Source organism: Mobula hypostoma, chromosome 24, assembly GCF_963921235.1.
Source record: "Mobula hypostoma chromosome 24, sMobHyp1.1, whole genome shotgun sequence".
NCBI classification, from domain to species: Eukaryota; Metazoa; Chordata; class Chondrichthyes; order Myliobatiformes; family Myliobatidae; genus Mobula; species Mobula hypostoma.
In genome coordinates this window covers 20,293,722-20,315,278 of record NC_086120.1, presented here as the reverse complement: position 1 = coordinate 20,315,278, position 21,557 = coordinate 20,293,722, and the positions used below count along the sequence as shown (strand labels likewise).

General features: G+C 42.5%; 1 protein-coding gene across 1 annotated transcript; it reads left to right on the top strand.

Annotated features, from left to right (window-relative positions):
* The first annotated feature begins 1,022 nt into the window (after nucleotides 1-1,022).
* On the top strand, nucleotides 1,023-21,517 carry LOC134337277 (ras-related protein Rab-11B-like). The gene is made up of 5 exons (XM_063032148.1): nucleotides 1,023-1,176; nucleotides 16,784-16,979; nucleotides 19,145-19,338; nucleotides 20,477-20,557; nucleotides 20,855-21,517. The coding sequence occupies exons 1-5, from the start codon at nucleotides 1,137-1,139 to the stop codon at nucleotides 20,995-20,997; spliced, it is 654 nt and encodes a 217-aa protein (XP_062888218.1). The 5' UTR covers nucleotides 1,023-1,136; the 3' UTR covers nucleotides 20,998-21,517.
* Nucleotides 21,518-21,557: the final 40 nt, after the last annotated feature.

Here is a 21,557-nt window from a genome sequence, read left to right as displayed (position 1 = left end):
TATCTTTGGAGTTCTTTTGACTTTTAGTGGCGGTTGGCAGTCCAACTTAGAGGCGCATTACTGCCACCAACTGGACTGGAGTGTGGTGTAGAGAATGAGGAAAAACCCTTCACCACTTTTCAAATGAAAGCAAAATTATCCTAAAGAGCCCTACAGATTGTAAATAGTGAAAGACAATACTGTGAATTAAAGGCGCTCGAATAACTTAACAGTTTTCTAAATGAAAACTATCAACCTCAAAGATTGTAATGAAGCCTGCATTTGATTTCTTTCAACTTTATATACTTCACACTGTAATCATATATGTTGAACTGTTTCATAATGATGACAAAACCTTCACAACCCAGAATGATGCTTTCCAACAAGATATATGGAATATTTAAGCACAGTATGCCCAATTCTAAGTCAAACCCTGGAGTTCTGAGGCGGCAGCACTATTCAGTGCAGTGCTGCTGTATGACCACATTTTAGCAGGAAGCCACATTTAGGAGAAAAGGCAATCTATAATAAAATGCGCAGTGAAGATGCAAACAATCTAGAAAAGCCTGAGATGTTTCTGGGGAAGACCCAGGAATTAGTGATCATAATACGGAACTTGTATAGGATGAAGGCTTTGGCTTTGTTCTTCCAGTACACAGGCAGAGGACATCTTGGTTCATTGAAGACCGATAGTAGTGAGTCGGTCAGAAAACTAAGAGGTGTTATTGGCGTTTGATGATGGTGGGAAGAACTGTTATCAGTTTAGGGAACCTGACGCCAGGATATTGTTTAAGATTATGAAGATCCCTGGGGATTTGTCAGACTCTTCGTTCATCAAGATGGGGAGCACAGGTCAACGTGCGACATTGACTATAATGTCATCGGTAAAAGTAGAAATAAGTACGCAAGGGTAGATCCGTTTACCCTTTCATGATGATTTGTGAACATTCTGGGTACACTCTCTAGGGCTAGAAATGCTAAGGCAATGCCAATATGTTCCCATGATTTGTGATACTGCATAGTAACAGTACAGCTTTAAACGTGGCGCTAGCTCCTCCTGCTCGATCTCGGAAGGTCTCCGCTTCCTTCCTAATACAGGATCTTGGTAATTTCTTCACCCATTGCGCAGAGCCGAGTGAGCGAGCGGGGATAGTGCGATGGGGAGCCGAGAGGATGAATACGACTATTTATTCAAAGGTGAGATATTAATATCTGAGCATTCTTCCTTAAACCCATTCATAATTCCTTTTGACCTGGCGTGCGGAAACGACTGTTGTGCACACCGTCTTCGGATGCTTTCCCATCAATACTGTACGTTTGTGTTCTAGATGAGCGGCGACTGTGAATTATAAGAACGAATTAGCCGCCCCTGTTTCGCTACCGATTTTGCAAAATTCTTAAGAGACTTCTAAAAATAAATTTATTCATCAATGTATATGTATTTCCGCTACATATTCAGGCGCCTGTCTTTATATTAGCACGGCGATTCAACCGATGATAGTGGCGTGGGTGGGGTCTGGTGTGTTTCCCTGCCTTTGCGGTTTAATCGAGGGTTCCGCTAATTTATTTTGAAATAATTCCAATAGAGTTGCCATTTTCTTTGCTTTAATATACAAGTTTCTAAACACATGTTAATTAGGTCTACATTTTTAACGTTTCAGTACATAAATGGTGGGGGGAGGACCTTGGACTATTGTTGGGTTTGATCTCCATTCTTGAAGCGGTGTTGACTGAGATGCTGCCTATTGCAAATCATCATGGGTCTCTATTTGGTATGCAGCAAGTGTGCATGTTAACAAAGTGAATTCATCTCCATGTCATCGCTTGAAATTTGATGTAGCTGCCTGACTTGCTGAGTTCCTCTAGCATTTTGTATGCTCTGGGCTGTATCGTCTTCTTGGTATCATTTTTATTGCTAGACCAAGTTCTAATTGAAAAGATCAAGACCCTGTATTTTTGTTTCTGGTTCCAGACCCAAGACCAGTCTTTCATCTTCCCCGTCCTTTATCCCCTGCTTGTGAAGTGGACCTTAATGAGCCATCCTGATTAATAGTCCAAGCATAAGTAAATTGAATTGTAAGGTTCGTTTTCAAATAGACTGAGGTCTGTGATGTGAATTGTCATATCTGGCTTTAATACACATCCCCAGGACTCTAGCTTGTGGTTTTAAATAAAAGATCAACGGCCAGAATCTCCATAGCTTCACCATAACCTGCTGAATCTTTACAGTATTTCCTGATTTTATTTACCCTGCAGTGAAATTAATGGAGCATTGTATGGATGAAATGTGGGCTTAACTGACTTCGGAGCAAAGTGGAATCACTCTCATACAAAACATTCAAGGCTTTGGATCTGACTTTGAAAATCAGTCTCTGTCTGCTTCTCTGTGAAATTAGTACAGGAGCGTACACCCTGCTCCATGTTGTGATACTTTTGTGCTTACTTGATCTCACAGGAAAAGAAAACCAAGTATAGTATAAAACAGTATGCCAATTCACTATTTGCAGTCTTATCTGCCTGGTGATAAAAGTTAAAAATTATCTCCTCTCCCCAAGTATTATTTTTTTTAATTATCTTGAACTGCTGGTTTGGCTACTCAGTAATTCACCTCTTGGAACATTTTGACTATAGCAATGTAAGTTGTCCCATCATAACTGGAAATTGTAAACTAAAATATAGAAAATACAAGGTAACATTTTTTATACTAACAGGTATGTTTTGACATTTAATCAGCAAATTTTACTGGATTTTGGTTGCGGTGAAGTAAGTGTTAATTAAAATCAGTGGCCTCAGTAAAATTAGAGGTCTCTGAAAAACAGCATGAGTTTATATGAGACATTTCTACTGCAAATACTCAGGGAGAAGTGTAAGAACTGTGACAAAAATGAGTTTTTTTATTGTTCCTAAATTTGCTTAATGATACTAAGTTAGTGCTGGGGAAATATGTTATGAGGAGGAGGTAAAGAATTTATAATGGGATATAATTTGGTTAACTGATAGGCAAAAATTGGCATATTGAGTATAATATGTGGTAGGAAAATAGAAAACCATAATATTGTCTAAATAGTGAGGGCCGTTGGAATGCTACTGAACAGAAGGAACTGGGTTTCCTCATGCCTCAGTGGGAGGAATATTTCATACAGTTTAGGACTCCTTTATTTAAGAAGGGATACACTTGCCTTTTTGGCAATTCCTGGGATGACGTTGTTGTCTTATGAGGAAAAAGTTGAGCAGTTTTGGTCTATAAGAAAGTGTTCTTTTTAACCAATCTTATTTAAATATTTAAGACTCTGGCATAACAAGATAGATGCTAAGAGAACGTTTCTCCTGAGGTAAGTATTTCCCCTGATGGGCAAGTCTCTAATAGGTTGCCCATTTAAGACACACACAGACAAGGAAGAAATTCTGTAGAGATCTTTACCTTTGAAATTCTCAAATCTACAGAACTCTGAAAGAAAAATAATGGATATATTCAAGACCAAGATGGATAGGTATTTGATGCACAGAGAAGTCCAAGCACAATGAGAAACAAACATGAGAGAGAAGTTGAAGCCAAGATTAGAAGTTCAAATCTAATGGATGAGTGGCCCAAGCCCAATGGGACACATGGCTGACTTATGCTCTTTACTTCTTATGTTCCTATAATAGGAAGTTGTGAAAGCAGAAAGTTCAGATGGATGTAAGATTACTGCATGGGTTAATATACAGCCAACAGAATTAGGAGAGAACCATTACAAACAGAATCACAAAATGTTCAAATAATTTTTTTTGTTACACAATATATTGACACTTTTTTTGCATTTCCTACTGCTACTTCCCTATATCTACAGAAGGTTCTATAATTCTAAGGTTCTTTTGTAGGATTTTGTTTCACTAAAGTCAGAGTATTGTAGCATAGAAGCAGGCCATTCAGGTCATCAAGTCTGTACCAGCTTTGTGATTTAATGCAAGAGCAATCCAGTTAGTCCTATCCCCACTCCCCTCTCCCCATCAGCCTTGCAAAGTCTTTCCTTTTAGATACTATCCAGCACCGTTCTAAAAGCTACAATTAAATTTGACTCCTCTACAACCTTTGACATTGCATTGCACACACATAAAAGTTGCTGGTGAACGCAGCAGGCCAGGCAGCATCTCTAGGAAGAGGTACAGTTGACGTTTTGAGCCGAGACCCTTCGTCAGGACTAACTGAAAGAAGATCTAGTAAGAGATTTGAAAGTGGGAGGGGAGGGGGAGATCCGAAATGATAGGAGAAAACAGGAGGGGGAGGGATGGAGCCAAGAGCTGGACAGTTGATTGGCAAAAGGGATAGGAGAGGATCATGGGATGGGAGGCCTAGGGAGAAAGAAAGGGGGAAGGAGGAAGCCCAGAGGATGGGCAAGGAGTATAGTGAGAGGGACAGAGGGAGAAAAAGGAGAGAGAGAAAAAGAATATATATATAATAAATAAATAACAGATGGGGTATGAGGGGGAGGTGGGGCATTAACGGAAGTTAGAGAAGTCAATGTTCATGCCATCAGGTTGGAGACTACCTAAACGGAATATAAGGTGTTGTTCCTCCAACCTGAGTGTGGCCTCATCTTTACAGTAGAGGAGGCCGTGGATAGATATATCAGAATGGGAATGGGACGTGGAATTAAAATGTGTGGCCACTGGGAGATCCTGCTTTCCCTGGCGGACAGAGCATAGGTGTTCAGCGAAATGGTCTCCCAGTCTGTGTCGGGTCTCGCCAATATATAGAAGGCCGCATAATAATGGAATAACTGTCCAGCTCTTGGCTCCATCCCTCCCCCTCCTGTCTTCTCCTATCATTTCGGATCTCCCCCTCCCCCTCCCACTTTCAAATCTCTTACTAGCTCTTCTTTCAGTTAGTCCTGACAAAGGGTCTCGGCCCGAAACGTCGACTGTACCTCTTTCTAGAGATGCCGCCTGGCCTGCTGCGTTCACCAGCAACTTTTATGTGTGTGGCTTGAAATTCCAGCATCTGCAGATTTCCTCGTGTTTACATTGCATTGCACTTTCTTTTGGTTATTTTGTCGTGAATCACCTTTACCCCATGTCACCTGATTGTTTACCCTTTTACCAGTAATAGTAGTTCATCTATCTACCTGCATGACGCTTAAAGTCTAAATATCCCAATTAGATTCTTTCTGAACTTTATTTATTCCAGAAAGAATAATCACATCTTTTTCAATCTATCCACATAACTGATTTTAGCATCTTTTGATAGCTGAATCAGCATTTTATAAATAATCATCATGCTCTTGTACCTTATTTTAAATAAAGCCTTGTACCCTATTTATGTTTTTATCTACCTAATCACTTGTAATGAAATATGTACATGTACCTCCAGATCTCTAATATTTTACATATTTTAGAATTGTGTCCTCTAGTGTATATTACTTTATCCTTGCTTCCAAAATATAACCACTTTTATCAGCGTTACATTTAATCTGTAAACTAACACCTCTGCGCATCTGTCAACATCTCCTTCAATTCTATTACTGTCCTTCTCACTGAATCAATATTGCTAGATAGATGACCAATAGCAGAGCCAACTGGTTCTGAAACAGAGTAAGCAGGTTACCTGAAGCGTTATTGAGTCTGGTTGGCTGTATTGTGTCCAGGCAGACAATGAGGTCCTGCTCCCTAGGTTTAAATTGATCTCATAATTCCAGTGCAGAATGCCGCATACAGATTGGAATAGAATAGGAAATTAAAGGAGTAAGTAATGATGTTTAGAAGTCTATGGTCAGGATCTATGAAATTTAATCTTCTGCCCCTCCTCCGCAACCTTGGTGTTCCACAAAGCAGTCACTGTCAGCCCTGCTCAGACTGGCACCTCCCATTCTCCACCCAGCTAACAGGAGTCACCTGCCACTCGTCTCCAACTAATCACCTACAGCATATTTAAAATCATTTCTCATCCATAGTCCTTGTTCACCTATTGAATTGACCAGCTGCTCCCAGCCTTCAGTTACCTTGTTGCCTCTGGGTTTAGTATGTGTTCCCTCTCATTTTATGGCTTGTTATTTTTGTAGTCTATTATTGAAGTTCTCGATCACCGCTGCAACATCTCCACTGCTCTGCTTTTGGGTCAAGCCTCCTCTACAGCTCCTGACTGAATTGGTGAATCAGTGATTGACCCCTCGGGATTGCTCACCTACAGGAAGTTGTCCGCTGACACAAGTACACCATCGAGAAGCAACAGGAAGCCAATGATCATCTCTTCGCCACTCTCAAACAACTCTCCATCCCATTGCAGTAACCCTGCACCAATCAACCTCCTCCCTCACAGCCCCAGGATTCTGGTGCCCAAATGCTTTGAGGTTCCTAGTCCAATGCTGCAATGTCCTGTCCCAGTGCGTCTTGCACTTTGAACTCAAGCATCTCTGTATTCTATAACCAAGCCAACATTACTTTCATCATCTCTCTCAACGGGGTGTGCTCTGACTAGGGCCACAGCTAACTGGGACAATAAAACCACCATTTACAAATAAATATGAGGAATTCACCACTGAAATGTGCTGGGTTTTTGATCATCCAGCAAATGGAGGGGAAGCATCATATCAGATACTTCACCTGCGTCAAGGCTCATGCTCAGTGCTGGATTACACCATGGAATTCAGGACTCTCGTAACAGAGTGCAGCTGGAATGCTGAAGTGCTGCTGGCCCATTACCATCACGGCCTTACAGAGTGCTTGAAAGATGAACTGTCTGCTTAGGAGATGCCCATCGACCTCAAAAACCTCATCACTCTGGACCTCCATATTGACAACTGTCTTATGGAATGTCCCTCCAGATCACCAGCCAGAACTCCAGTTCTGATCCCTGAACCATTTCAGGCTGCAGGACCCTCATCAGCAATCCGCACCAAACCCATGCAGTTTGGGAGAGTTCCCTTAACCCCCCCCCCCGGCCCCCCACCGCTACCACCAACAGGGTGAGGACTGGTGGAGAAACAACTTGTGTGAATACTGTGGAGCAGCCAATCACCCACACACCGAATGCCCATTGCATCTGGGAAATGGCACCACCAAGTAGAGACAAGGGGCCTTCTGTCTGGTAAGCTCCCTCTGGCCTCTCACTCTCTCTGTCCTCCTCCACACCCTGATGGCTCTATGTGCACCAGACGCTCTGGCGGATTCTAGCTCAGCAGACAACTTTCTAGACTGGGCTTCGTGTGTGCAGCTTGGACTCTCTACTGAGCCTATCTGTCACTCCTTCTGCATCATGGCCATTGACAGACGTCCCTTGGGGTCTAGAATGGTCAAAGAGCATGCACATGGCAATCCAATTCCTCCTTAGCAACTCAACCAACACTCCTCTCACTTTGGTTACCCCTGGCTCTCCACTCAAAACCCTCACTTCGCTTGGTTGTCTGGTTCACTGCTGAGCTGGGGATCCACCTGCCAGCAACCTCAGTTGACTTTTCACCTTGTAAATCTGTGGAGACAGAGGAAAGCCTTGACCTTACCAAACACCCACGGGATGCCACCTCTAAGCCATGACCTTCAGTGAAAGGGAAGCCAGCACTCTGCTGCCTCATTGACCACACAACTGCGCATTGACCTCCTTTCGGGCACCACCCCTCCCCAATGGTCTCTGTTTGCCCTCTCCTCTGAGAATCAAGCCATGAATGACTACATCACTGAAGTACTACTGCATAGCTTCGTTTGGCCCAGTCCGCAGCTGGTGTAAGATTTTTCTTTGTCAAAAAGAAAGATGGGAGTCTCTGTCATCGCATTGACTACTTGATGGATAGCACATTTGAAACAATCCATGGGGCCCAGATCTTTACAAGGCTGGATCTAAGGAGCACTTGTAACTTGATTTGAATCCGCCAACGGGATGAGTGGAAGACGGTGTTCATATCACCCACTGACCATTACGAATACTTGGTGATGCCTTTTGCACTTTCCAAAAGTTCAGCCATTTTCCAAGCCTTCATTAACGAGATCCTCCAAGAATGCTACACAGGTATCTACCTCGACAACATCCTCATCTTCTCCAAGGACCTCAAGACTACGTCTGTCATATCCGTTCAGTTTTTCAGTGTCTTCTCAAAAATCAGCTGTACTGAAAGTTAGAGAAATGTCAGTTCCACACCCTGTCATTTCCTTTGGGATTTCATCCTGTCACCCAAAACATAACCATGGACCCAGAGAAAGTACGCGCCATTATTGACAGGCTCCAACCACACTCTCTCAAACAACTACAGTGCTTCTTGGGCTTTTCCAAGAAAACCACCATTTCATCAGGAACTGCAGCCAAATCACTGCTCCTCTCACCTCCCTCACCAAATCACCTACCTCATGGATAACCTGGTCTTTTGCTGCAGACACTCTTACAAGTGGTAGAGGAGATTGCATCTAACATGGATGTCGGGGCCATCTTCTCCCAGCAAGGACTGGACAGGAAGACACACCCTTGTGCCTTCTCACACAAGTTAAACTCTGTACGGCACCATTATGGAATAGGAGACGGAGCTACTCACCATTAAATGGGCATTGGAGGAATGGAGACACGGCTGATGAGAAATACCGAGCACTTCCTGATCTGGACTGACCACCAGAACCTCGTATCCATACAACAGACCCACCAACCCAACCCATGTCAAGCTTACTGGGCCATCTTCTTTGAGCAATTCAACTTCACCATCTCCTACGGACCTGGCTCCAAGAACACTAAGGCGGACATCTGGTCATGAAAGTTTGACTCAGTTGAAACAGAGATTGACCCTCAGCCCATCATTGCATCCTCACATATCCTTGCTTCAGTCATCTGGGGTATTGAGAACCAAATCTGTCAGGCCCTGTAGAACAAACCTGCTCCAGCCGACACACCTGATAACTGCATGTACTTGCTAGTGGCCATGGACTGAGGCACTCTAGTAGGCCCACTCTTCACCCCTTTCCAGCCATCTAGGCACATGATGGCCTCTGGATTTTCTGCTTGTCAGTTCTAGTGGCCCAACCTCATTGTAGATGTACGGCAGTTTGTCGCTGCCTGCCTTCAATGAGCCCAGTCCAATTCCTCCAACCTGCAGACCCTCCCAGTCCCCCACTGCCTGTGGTCCCATATCACCCTGGATTTCATCATGGGTTTGTCCATCTTCTGATAGGGCCACTGTGACCAATTTTCCAAGTTGGCCCACATCATTGCCCTCCCCAAACTTCCGTCAGCAACTGAGACGGTGGACCTGATTCTCCAACATGTAGTTCACCTCTACGGTTATCCTCAGGACATCATGTTAGACCAGGGCCCATAATTTGTCTCCTGCTTCTGACAACCCGGCTGTTCCTTCCTCCACACCTCAGTGAATTTGTCCTCTGGCTATCATCCACAGGCCAATGGTCAGTCATAAAGAGCCAATCAGCAAGTGGAGATGATTCTGTGATGCTTTGCTGCCTCTAACCCTTCAACATGGAAGAAGTAATCTGTTCTAGGTCAAGCTGTCTCACAATCTACATGCTTCTCTGTCATAAGTATGTCACCCTTTGATAATAATGGCTACTAACTCCCATTATTCCTCCCAAAGGAGCCAATGGTGGAGATTCTGTCTACCGTTGCTGGAATGCTTGGAAGAGGGTACGGAGAGTCATCCTAGTTGCCAACTGTGTCTATTGCCACCAGGCCAACTACCAGTGGCACCCAACCAGATTGCTCTGGCCTGGGACTGTGTATGGTTGGCTACCCAAGATCTTTCCCACAAGCCCTTGACCAGTTCATTGGTTCCTTGAAGATTATCCATCACATCAATCCAGTCACTTGCGCCATCCAGCTGCCACCAAGCCTCCTCTATATCTCCTGATAGTCACCCAATCTGTACTTGGTTTCTCCACTGTATTGGAAAGCCCATGGTGAATACTGAATACAGTATACTGGATAGGAAGATGTGCAAGTGAATATCTTCTGCATGTAGAATTAATGGGTTCCAGGATAGTGGAAAGAAAAGAGTAGTAGGATGAGTGTTGTGTCTAGAGAAATTTCTTCAGCATTCATGGAAGAGAAGTAGCCCTTAATTTAATAGTAAACTAAAATCAAAAAACTGCCAATTTTGAAAGTGCAGAAGGCCATAGACAGCTAGGTCAAAGTTGGAGTGGGATAAAGAAATAAAATGACAGGCAATTGTGTTTGGAAAATTGAAATCTCCTTCCTTGCCTCCCATGGCAACCTCGGCCGCATCCCATGCGGACCATGTGGTTTATCCACTTTAAGAGCAATGGGCCTTTCCAGATCACCCCTTTAGCCCATTTGGAATCTCATCCGTATCTTCCATAGCTACGGCTGCAATGTCATCCTCCATGGTCAAGACTGTCATCCATGTACCCTTGAGTAGGTTTTCTCTCTGGCCTCTGAATGGCTCCTTGTTCACTCAACTTTAGAATACTTTTAAGATTCCTTTTCAGATTTAATGCTAGTCTTTTCTCATACACTCTTCTTTTTTTTTAACTTCACCTCTTCAATATTCTCTGATCTTACTTACTTTAACAATCTGGCTTCTGTCATCAACCTTTTTCTGTCTTTTTTATCTTCTTGATCATCTTAGGAGTTCTGTCCTTAATTTCTCACTTAAGCCCACCCATCTTCATAAACTCAGCACTTATAGGAAGGGGGAAGAGGGATACAAGTCTAATGCTGCAAGTGGGATTAGCTAGATAATGAGAGGTGGAGAAAGGTCCATCTGGATTGCTTTTTCATTGAGCCATACAGAGCTGGTACAGATTCACATTTGCATTTATTTATGTATCACTTGTACATTGAAATGTGCAATGAAATGTGTGGTTTGCATTAACAACCAACACAACCTAAGGATATGCTGGGGACAACCTGCAAGAGTCCAGTGCTAACACAGCATGCCCACAATGTTCATCTAAATACCACAACCAACAACAAAAACAACAACACAAAACAGAACACAGTAAGCAACAAGTCATAACTGGCATGGGCAAAGTGTGAGGGCCCATTTCTTTCCTTTGTGTTTCAATGATTCTGTGACTCCATCTTCATTATACTCTTAGCCTCACTAATCCCAGGTGAGTTCAGGGATGTTAGATTCCTGCCTGCTTCCTTCAGCTAAAGTTCAACTGTCTTAACTGAAAAACAGAAATGATGCAACTATATCTGAGCCAAGGATAAATTTATGAAACTATACATACATACAGACTGATTGACAAACTAAAGCTTTGAGTAAGGAAAAAGCTCCTGCTTGAACACAGTAAATTGGTGCTACTTAGAGCTAATGGTGAAGGAAACGTGCATCTTTTATTTGTCCTCCCCTGTTCAAAAGGAACTGGCTGTTGCAACACTCACCAGATTTCCTATTTCTGCATCTTATTCATTATCTGACAATCCAGTGCTCATTTTTGTAAATTAGATTGATTATTCAAGGGGCAGAGTCAGAATCCGTGGTAGTTCCACCACGATAGCGAAGGGTTAGTGCGATGCTATTACAGCTCGGGGCGTTGGAGTTCAATTCCGGCATCCTCTGTTAGGAGTTCATATGTCTTCCCTATGGAATGCGTGGGTTTTCCCTGGGTGCTCTGGTTTCCTCCCACAGTCCAAAGACCTACCAAGTAGGTTAAGTGGTCATCGTAACTTGTTCCGTGTATAGGCTAGAGTTAAATTGGGATTACTGGGGATTGCTGGGGTGGCTGGAAGAGACTACTCCACACTGTATCGCAAAATAAAAGTTGCAAACACAGTTTGATGGAATATTCCCAGATGAAATATTAATCTGCTCTCCTTTCCTAGGTAATACCAGGCCTTCTACATGTTCCCTCTGTTTTGTTTCATCCTCCTAAAATTTGTTATGGATTATTTTGTAAATGGCAGCAAATCAGTTTTCTAATGCTGCTCTAGAAATAACGTTTGCCTTTGAACAGAGAAGTTCCCTTTGTTCCAGCCATTGCTCTTCCCCCGTCTTCACTCCTACCTAGATCGATTTGTTTCTAATGAGAGGTCCAGCATCTCAAACATTATCTCTTTCTCTTTTCACAGGTGTTACCTGATCTGCAGTTATTCCAGCATTTTCTATTTTCTATCTTTACATGTGGGCTCCGTTTATCTTCTCTTACTTGTACAAGTCTGTTCTGTTGGGTAGTTCCCACAACTTTATCGTTAGCAGCACATTACACAGAGCAAAAAGCTCCATTTTCACCCTAACCCAGACACTCCCTTTATTCTAACCTCCTCCACTTTCTGTCTTACTGAAAGTAAAATAGTTTCTCCCTTTTTCCCAGTTCTGACAAATGTGTGTTCTCCTCTTTCCACAGATGTTGTCTTTCCTGCAAAATTTTCTTACCATTTCCTGTTTTCATTTGAAATGGACCAATTTAGGATTATGAATTGATGCTGGTACAATTTAATACTTGGGACCTAGACTAATGTAGGACTTACTTCACTCCTAGATGCCAGCCGACTAATCTTTGGACTCATAGAGGAAGTGTTGTCCGCTCTTTGGTGTAATGCATGATTAACACTTGGAGTCTCATTCAATAAAGTCTTCAATAATAGATTCAAAGTGGATTTATTATCAACGAATGTATAAATTATACACCTTGAAATTCGTCTGCTTTCAGGCAGCCTCAAAGCAAGAAAACTGAATAATCAAATTTTTTAAAAAAGGTCAAAAACCACTGGGCAGAGAAAGAGAGAGAGAGAGAGAAACAGACACATCATGTTGACAATAGAAGCAAGCCAACAGCATCCCAAACCAGACTGAGTTCCAGATCCACTCCCGGAGTAGGCCCAATCCTCAGTACCTAGCTCATCACCATCAGGCAGACGTACAGCAGCCAGATCAGTTCACAGCCTTGGCGCCATGGAGAAAGGGATAAACATTCGCGGGAGAGCGAGCAAACTCAGCCCAACCCTCACCTCCGTACCTGACACTCAGGCTTCCAGTCTATCTGGGCCGACATTTAAATTGTCCAAGCAATGCACAAACTGAGGGTCCTGGATCTGATATATGCATTATACCACATTAGCTCAATGCACTTTGCTTTTTTATTATTAGCTTTGTCACATCTGCATCGAATCCTACAGTGAAATGTGCCATTTGAATGAAATCAAATCAAATCAGTAAGGATCACAAACAAGGGAAAATCTGCAGATATTGGAAGTCCAAGTAACGCACACAAAATGCTGGAGGAACTCAGCAGGTCAGGCATCTATGGAAAAAAGTACAGTCAACATTTAGGGCCGAGTCCGTTCATCAGTAAGGATGGTGCTGGGCAGCCAGCTAATACTAACATTCTTCCAGTGCCGACATAGCACCAGGAGGAAATCCATGCAGTTACGGGGAGAATGTACAAACACCTTACTGAATGGTGGTGGGAATTGAATTCCAGTCTTACAGTCGCCACTGTTAAGTGTTGCACTAAATGCCACACTACTGTGCTGCCAGTGTGATGGTGGATAAGAACAGTATGGTTGCCAGCAATCACCCTGAGAGTTAGGGAAAATTTAAGGGAGGATGAAATGAGACACTGAGAAACATAATTTGTTTGCTATTTTCTTGAACCTGCAGCAAAGAGATGGTTAGATTTGGGCCAATAGTTTATGCTAAAACCCAGATAACACTACTCCCTTCTAATCCTGTCAGCATATATTTCTATTTCTTTGTTCATTGTGCTTATAGGAGGGAGATTGAAAATCTGGCTGAGTAGGGTCACAACAACAACCTTTCACCCAATGTCAGCAAAACTTAGGAGCTAATTATTGACTACAGGAGGAGGAAACCAGAGGTCCATGAGCCAGTCCTCATTTGGGGATCAGAGATGGAGAGGGTCAGCAACTTTAAGTTCCTTGATGCTGTTATTGCAGAGGACCTATCCTGAGTCTAGCATGTGAGTGTAATTACGAAGAAAGCATGGTAGTGCCTGTACTTCCTTAGAAGTTTGCGAAGATTCAACACGTTGTGTATAGATGTCTGGTGGAGAGTACGTTGACTGGCTGCATCACAGATTGGTATGGAAACACCAATGTCCTTGATCAGAAAATCCCACAAAAAGTAGTGGATATGGCCCAGTTCATAACAGGTAAAGCCCTCCCCACACTGAGCACATCTACACGGAGTGCTGCTGCAGGAAAGCAGCATCCATCCTCAATGACCCCACCACCCAGGACATGTTCTCCTGTCGCTGCTGCCATCAGGAAGAAGGTACCGGAGCCTCAGGACCTTCACCATCACATTCAGGAACAGTTATTACCCCTCAACCATCAGGCTCTTGAACCAATGCCCCATCACTGAACTGAACAACTTATGGGTTCACTTTCAAGGATTCTTCATTTCATGTTCTTGATATTTATTGCTAATTTATTCTTTTATTTTGTATGTGCACAATTTTTTTTGTCTTTTGCACATTGGTTGTTTGTCCTGTTGGATGCGGACTTTTATTGATTCTATGATGGCTCTTGGATTTATTGAGAATTCCCGCAAGAAAACGAATCTCAGGGTTGTATATGTTGACTTGTATGTACTTTGATAATAAACTTACTTTGAACTTTGAATTTTATTTACTTTCTCTTGAAATATATTTATACAATGCACCTCAGATACTGTAAGTTCCACATTTTAACTATTTTGGGATGAAGTAAAGCAGTAGAAAATTTACAACTAATGAAGATTGATGTTAGGCAACTTTCTAATCTCACAGCTGTTATATTTCCTGCTGTATATGTTAATAAAAAGCAATTTCAATCCGTAGCAGACACATTGTGACCTCTAACAGGATGGAGGCAGAGGTCTGCCTAGCCAGCCTTCCTGTATTTTGTTATCAGTTAATCCCAGGCTGTTTATTAGATTGCAGTTTTCTTTTGTATCACTGGCATTGTGTTAATATTTTTAGAAGTCATTCATGTGTGCCCATGACTTTATCAGTAATTTTTGCTGAGACTAAAAAAAACCTCCTTTCGCACTTTTTCTTGCTAGTCTCACAAGTATTTGCGTTTTGTGGTATCTCAGTTAGCCAGACGATCTCCATGCATAAAATTAGACAGTCTTGACAGGCTTTTTAACCATTGAGGCCCCACGGCCGAGCCTAATCATACAGAGTGTTGCTGCAAACATTTTCCAGTGGTTTGTTAGAGGATAGCATTTAGGGCAAGGAGCCTGGTTGCTGTTCCCTTCCTTCATTGGATTGACAGAAGTGAAATGTTGCTAAACTATCTCAGTTCAGAGCATGATTTTTAATGGCAAGCAAGATGGCACACCCAACATCTCCATCCCGACTTTCCACTGAACCTCTGAAGGAGCTCAAACCATTCACGTGGCTCCTTGGAGTAACTGCATGTCACAATGATCCTACATAAGAGGTAGAAGCAACGGTAGGCTACTTGGTCCCTCGCACCCATTCTGCCATTGACGTCTTGACGTATCTTTTCCCTCAGTACCACTTTTCTTCACTAACCCAGTGCCTCCCCACTCTGTAACATGGGGGATTCTGCGGATGCTGGAAATCCGAGCTACACATACAAAATGCTGAAGGAACTCAGCAAGTCAGACGGGATCTGTGGAGGGGAATAAACAGACGACGTTTTGGGCCAAGACACTTTGTCAGAAATCTGTAATGCTTTATGGAGGAAATAGGCACTGACAGAAATCTAACCTACTAATGAATCCCCAACTTTATGAGAAGCAGCATCTGTACTCAAGTACACGTTGTCTGGGGATACCTATACCCAGTGCGAGACAGTACTCTGATCACCTGTCATCTGTGTCAACAACTGGGAGCAGCTAGCATCTGAGGAGTCTGTTTCCTAGTGACAATCAGCACATAGTGAACACATTTTCAAAGGGAGCTCAAGCCCTTAGAGCGTGTATTCCTTTGAGAATCAGCACCTGAGGAACCTTTGCCCAAGCGGGAGTGAACGTGTAGGTATTGAACACCCTAGTAAGAGTCAGCACCCAGGAAACCTGTATTTCAGGGAGACCCAGCTGCAGGGGAACTGCTCCTAAAATGATTTGGCAAAGTGGAATATGGGGTGGGCACGTGCAGAAAGAGATGAGACATTCTGTCTTTGTATAATTGTGCATGTTTGTCTACAGTTCTGTGCACAGTACTGATCGAGATGGGGAGAGGGTGTAAATACAGAATGAATTGACTGGGGAAAAGGAAGGGAAAGTGGGAAAATTAAAAAGGCTCTGCAAATGAGCTAATTAGTACCTGCTTACAAAATCTCTGGGGGCGGGTGGGGGGAAGAAAAAGATGAAATCCTCTTTCTGCCGTGTGTCTGTTTCTGATGTCTGCTCATGGAGAAGTCGCATTGGCAGTTTTCCTGTTGTTGCTTTTGTTTTGCTGAACGTGGAAACTGATTCAAGTGTAACCTGTCAATCTTGTGTTCTGTGTATGTTCTGTACCCAATATCTCCAACAAAACTTTCTGTGTAAAGGGATTAGAAATGGAAGTCATCTTGGTACAGTTTACATTAGGGTAAATCGAAGGAGAAGTAATTTCAAGTAATCCCAGCATCATTCAGAAAGGAATCAGCGTTCTCAAATGAGTACAATGTGATAGGTTTATGGCCAGCTTCCATGTCCAAATAGGGAAGTGGGGGTATGGATAACAGGTAAATCCCCATGGAGTAAGAACGGCATTCCACAGATGAAGCCTGATGACTTGTGGTTACCAGCAGCCGGTGACAGAACTGTGGCAGCAGGTATCCCCTTACAGAATTAACTGCATGAAGGGAGATGAGAGGACTGTGCAGCTGTGAATGACGCAGTCAATCATTCTACCGTGGATTTACTGAAATATGTCACGCTGTAATACTAACAGCTTCAAACTGTTTATTTTTCAGTTGTGCTAATTGGGGATTCCGGGGTTGGAAAGAGCAACCTCCTGTCGAGGTTCACACGCAACGAGTTTAACCTGGAAAGTAAAAGTACCATTGGAGTTGAGTTTGCCACCAGGAGTATCCAGGTAGATGGAAAGACAATTAAAGCCCAGATCTGGGACACAGCAGGACAGGAGCGATACCGTGCCATCACTTCAGCGTAAGGAGGTTCTTTTGTTCATTTCTTTCTCTGCTGTGTCTCCCTATATTCTTAGGCCAAGGCCTATTTTGTTTCCACAACTATCAGCAAACTTGCCAGACTTCTCTGATGCCATTGTATACCCAATTTACAGGAAACCAGAGAAGCTTAGGATATGTATGTAGTCCTGGAGAGATAGCATAGCTCTGGTGCCCCAAGAGCTCTCCAACCAGGAAGGAGAATGACATACATTAACATAGAAAACTGCTTAGCGCTTGGGACTGCTCCTCCTACCTGTTGAGGTGGCCCAGTTAGGTTTCTGTTGAAGCAAGAATATTATAGAACTCTTCATTTTGATAACAATCTGGGAATTCTGGTTGGGGCCGTTAGTTGCTAATGGATGTTTGAAGCGAAACAGGAATTGGGTTGGGTTGGGCTTTTAAGATTCAGGGCTCAGATTAAGATTCAAGGTTGTTTAATGTCATAGCCGGTAGATAAGTGTAAAGGAGAACAAAATAATTGTTATTCTGGATCCAATGCAGCACAAAAAAACCCAATAATAATAAAAAATAAATATAAACACCTAACTTAGATACATAGACTGATTGTATGTACATAAAGTGACGATACTGCGTGGGAAAAGTAACTGTATTTGAGTTGATCTTGGTGTGGATGTTATATAGCCTCCTCACTGATGGGAATGGGACAAAAAGGCCAGGGTGGGTTGGATCCTTCGTGATATGGCTGGCCTTTTTTCTAGCACCTTTCTGAAAATACATCCTTGATAGTGGGTAGGCTGGTGTTGGGCAACTTTGACTACCCATTGTAGAGCCTTCCTGTCTGCTGCAGTGCAGTTTCCATACTACACTGTGATGCAGCTTGTCAGGATGCTCTCCACTGCCCGTTTCTAGAAGGTTGAGAGTATTGATGTGTATAATCCAGCTCACTTCAGCCTCTTCAGAAAGTAGGGGCATTGGTGAGCTTTCTTGATTGTGTAGAATGTGTTCTGGGACCATGAGAGGTTGTGAGAGTTATACGCTCCCAGGAATTCAAAACTGTTCACAGTGTGCACTGCAGGGAATAACACCCTTTGATGCCCTTAGGCTATAGAATTTGCTATTGCTCAGGGCAGGATCCATTATAAAATGGCTGGAGTGAATGAGAAAGTTGGCTATTACATTTCACTTGATCAAGTGCATTTTCTTCCACAAAAATGAAAAATAGACAGGAATGCACCATTGATTTTCTAGGCTGGGCTTCACAGGATCAGTTTTTTAAAGATCTAACTCTCTCAGGGGTTTTGCTCTGTAAATGTTAAATGCTGGTCATTCTTCCATACTTGGTCTTGCTGGGTTCAGCACCACTGATATTTAATATTGGGGTACAGGTTCATAGACTCTTACTGAAACACATGTTCTTGAGCTTCAAACTTGACACTTTCTCTAAAGGTATAGGTTTCTAGACCCAATGTCTCACTGGGGTACAGGTCCTCTAGCAAGGGTGTCTTTGGGAGTACAAGTTTCAGGATACTGTCTTTTGGTCAAGGTCCTTAAAAACTGTAGCAATGATATTGTTTCATGGACAGCACCTCCTGAGGTGCAGTTTCCTGGACACGGCTCAAGCTGGAGAATAAACATGGCCTTTCACAGAGCTTCAGGTTGCTGGATACACTCTCTGGCTGGAAACCAGGTCTCCAGCTACCATCTCCGACTGAGATACAGACCCCTGTAAATTGCCTCTTATATGTTTAAGGGGGTCTCAAATGTTTTTCCAACAAGGGAACAAATTCCTGGATATTTTCCCTCACTGGGAACATGTCTGGCTACTATCTCTCACTGGAGAGCAGGTTTCCTTCTCAGAGACGGATAGGTTCCCAGATATTAGAATATACCTAAAGCCTACATCCTACTGGGGTACAGGTCCCAGATACCGTTAGTCACAGAGGTAAAATATTATGGTTATTGTCTTAGGCTAGAATATATGGATGGACGTCATCTGCCCTGTGTTCTGTTCAGTCTGTACGGTTTGAACTGTTAATTTCCTGTCGGGTGGACAGCACCAGAAGCAAATTTGAAAAAAAAGCTTATTTGCCTGTTTCATCCCAACTCAGCATGTAAACTGGAAATTTCAGCAAGGAGGCAGAAAGGAGCATTGATACAATCTGGATTCTTTGTGTGCACTTTAAGGTACTACCGTGGAGCTGTAGGTGCCCTGTTGGTGTATGATATCGCCAAACATCTAACATACGAGAACGTAGAGCGATGGCTGAAAGAATTGCGTGATCATGGTGACAACAATATTGTCATCATGCTGGTTGGGAACAAGAGTGACCTTCGCCACCTGAGAGCTGTGCCAACGGATGAGGCACGGGCCTTTGCTGGTGAGTCATGTAGTAGCTGAAAGCTATCCAAAGCCATCCTTCACCCAGCAGGGGAAGTTAAGTCATTTTATTAGACCATTTCATTCACTCGCTGCTTCCTCTTTCTCTATTTCTGGTACCAGTATTTTCATAATTTCTTATGATGTTGTAAGAGGCGTCCCACTGAGTCTATGCCAGTTCTCAAAACAGTTCCTCAATCGTGTCTTTCCCCTGCTTATTTCCCTGCAATCCCTTCTCTAACATGTCCCCAACTGATTCATCTACCACTTATGCACAGTAAGGATGATTTATATCAGTACATTAACAATATCAGCATGTCTTTTAGATTTGAAAGGAAACAGGAGCACCCTACGTAAACCCACACAGTAACAGGAAGAATGTGCAAAGCCCAAGGTTAGGATTAAACTAAAGTCACTTAAGCTGTGTGGTAGCAGCACCAACCTTTATGCCATAGTGCCACCTAGCATCACATCTGCTTTATTGATGTGCTGAGCGTATGCAGGCTGCAGCACTGACATAGTAAATGATTTCCCTGTTTTCCTCAAAGAAATTTGTTTTCCAACTTTATGGGAAATCTGAGGTTTCCCTTCTAAGGTCTTGAGTGATGGGTTGCCCAATTGTTTGCTCAGCTGTTGCCAGCAATACATAAAAGGATACAGGATCATAATGCCCAGAATTTTAAACAGTGTATAAACACCATGCTTGATTCTAATGATGAAATGGAATTATGTGTTACTCAGCTGAAAATGTCTAATGGAAAGTAAAAGGGTGAATTGAGAGGCCACTGATAGAAAACTTCAGTTTTCTTCTGCATTGAACATTTCTAGTTTTCACTCATAATTTGTAATGTTTGTGTTGCAACAAATTTATGATGGACAATATATGAAACAGACAGATATTTCAGACAGGAAATTGATATTAAGTTTTTATGTTTTCTCAGTACTTGAATAGAATAATCCTTCATGCTAAATTTCCTCTCCTTCATTTGAAACACGAGCTATACTGATAAATCCTGTGTAGAAGAATTTCTCTTGGAGCTTTATGGAATCCCACAGCTTTTACATGGGGAAGAATTGGGGAGTTTCTCACTCACTCACCTCAAGATTACTGATGTTTCCTCTGTTCTCTTTTGATGTAGAGAAGAACTCGCTTTCATTTATTGAAACATCTGCTTTGGACTCAACTAATGTGGAGGAGGCTTTCCAAAATATTTTAACAGGTAAAACCAAAAAAAAAAGATCCACATCTGAATCAAGTATCTACACTGTGACCTAAATCCAAAAGAAATCAGAATGAAATAGAACACTAAATTTTCAATCAAAATGGGAGATCTGCTGCTTGAGGCTAAAATAGAAAAATAAGAGTTATGCCCTTCAGTGCTTTGTACCATCAATGTTTTGAGTTAGAAATCCTTAACCAGACTATTAGTAGTCTTTCAATGTTCACACTGAGAGGACCAAAAACTAATTATATAAGGAGTTGAGTTCAATGTAATTGACATTATTCTCTTTTTCAGAAATTTACCGTATTGTTTCTCAGAAGCAAATCTCGGACCGGATGGCACACGAGACACCTGGCAGTGATGTGGTTGAGATTGACGTGCCCCCAACCAGTGATGGGCAGAAATCTAGTAAACTGCAGTGTTGTCAGAATATGTGACCCACTTATTTTGCTCTGTTCTAATTCCCCACCCCAGCCTGTCCATCGTTGTGTGTTCGGAACATTTAAGTCCAACTATTGAACAATTTTATTTTGTTTTGCTGTTACCATAAGCAGCAAATAATTGCCTGAAAAGTACAGATGTTTGCTCAATGCCTACAGACAAGTTGCCACTAATTTAAACATTTTTAACCAGCCTCTAAATCTCAGCTGAGAGTAAAGAAACGGAGGCAAGCTGACAAAGTTTTCCATGGCATTCTACAGCCTGGATGATGGAAGGAAAGCCTTGCCTGTTTGCATCTCCAAAGACCTTAGAGAGGTGACCGGGTACGATCTCATTCCAGTTCCAATTGGTTCTGGATCCACAGCACAAACCTGGAATAATTCAGGACAAATTCAATTTCAGTTCATTTGAAGTGACTTAAGAGAAAGTATTTAAGCAGAGATGAAATATTTGTTCTACTAAAGAACATCTGCTGTTTTATAGTAAATACACTTAAAAAATAAATGTTAAACTCTAGCAGTGTGTTTGGCCTGTTTCTGCATTTCCCTGCATAGCT

Excerpts from the sequence above, each read along its gene's own strand:
- LOC134337277 (XM_063032148.1), top strand. The coding sequence starts at position 1,137 with ATGGGGAGCCGAGAGGATGAATACGACTATTTATTCAAAG. Across the intron at positions 16,980-19,144 it reads TACCGTGCCATCACTTCAGC|GTACTACCGTGGAGCTGTAG; the intron begins GTAAGGAGGTTC and ends GTGCACTTTAAG. Across the intron at positions 20,558-20,854 it reads TTTCCAAAATATTTTAACAG|AAATTTACCGTATTGTTTCT; the intron begins GTAAAACCAAAA and ends TCTCTTTTTCAG.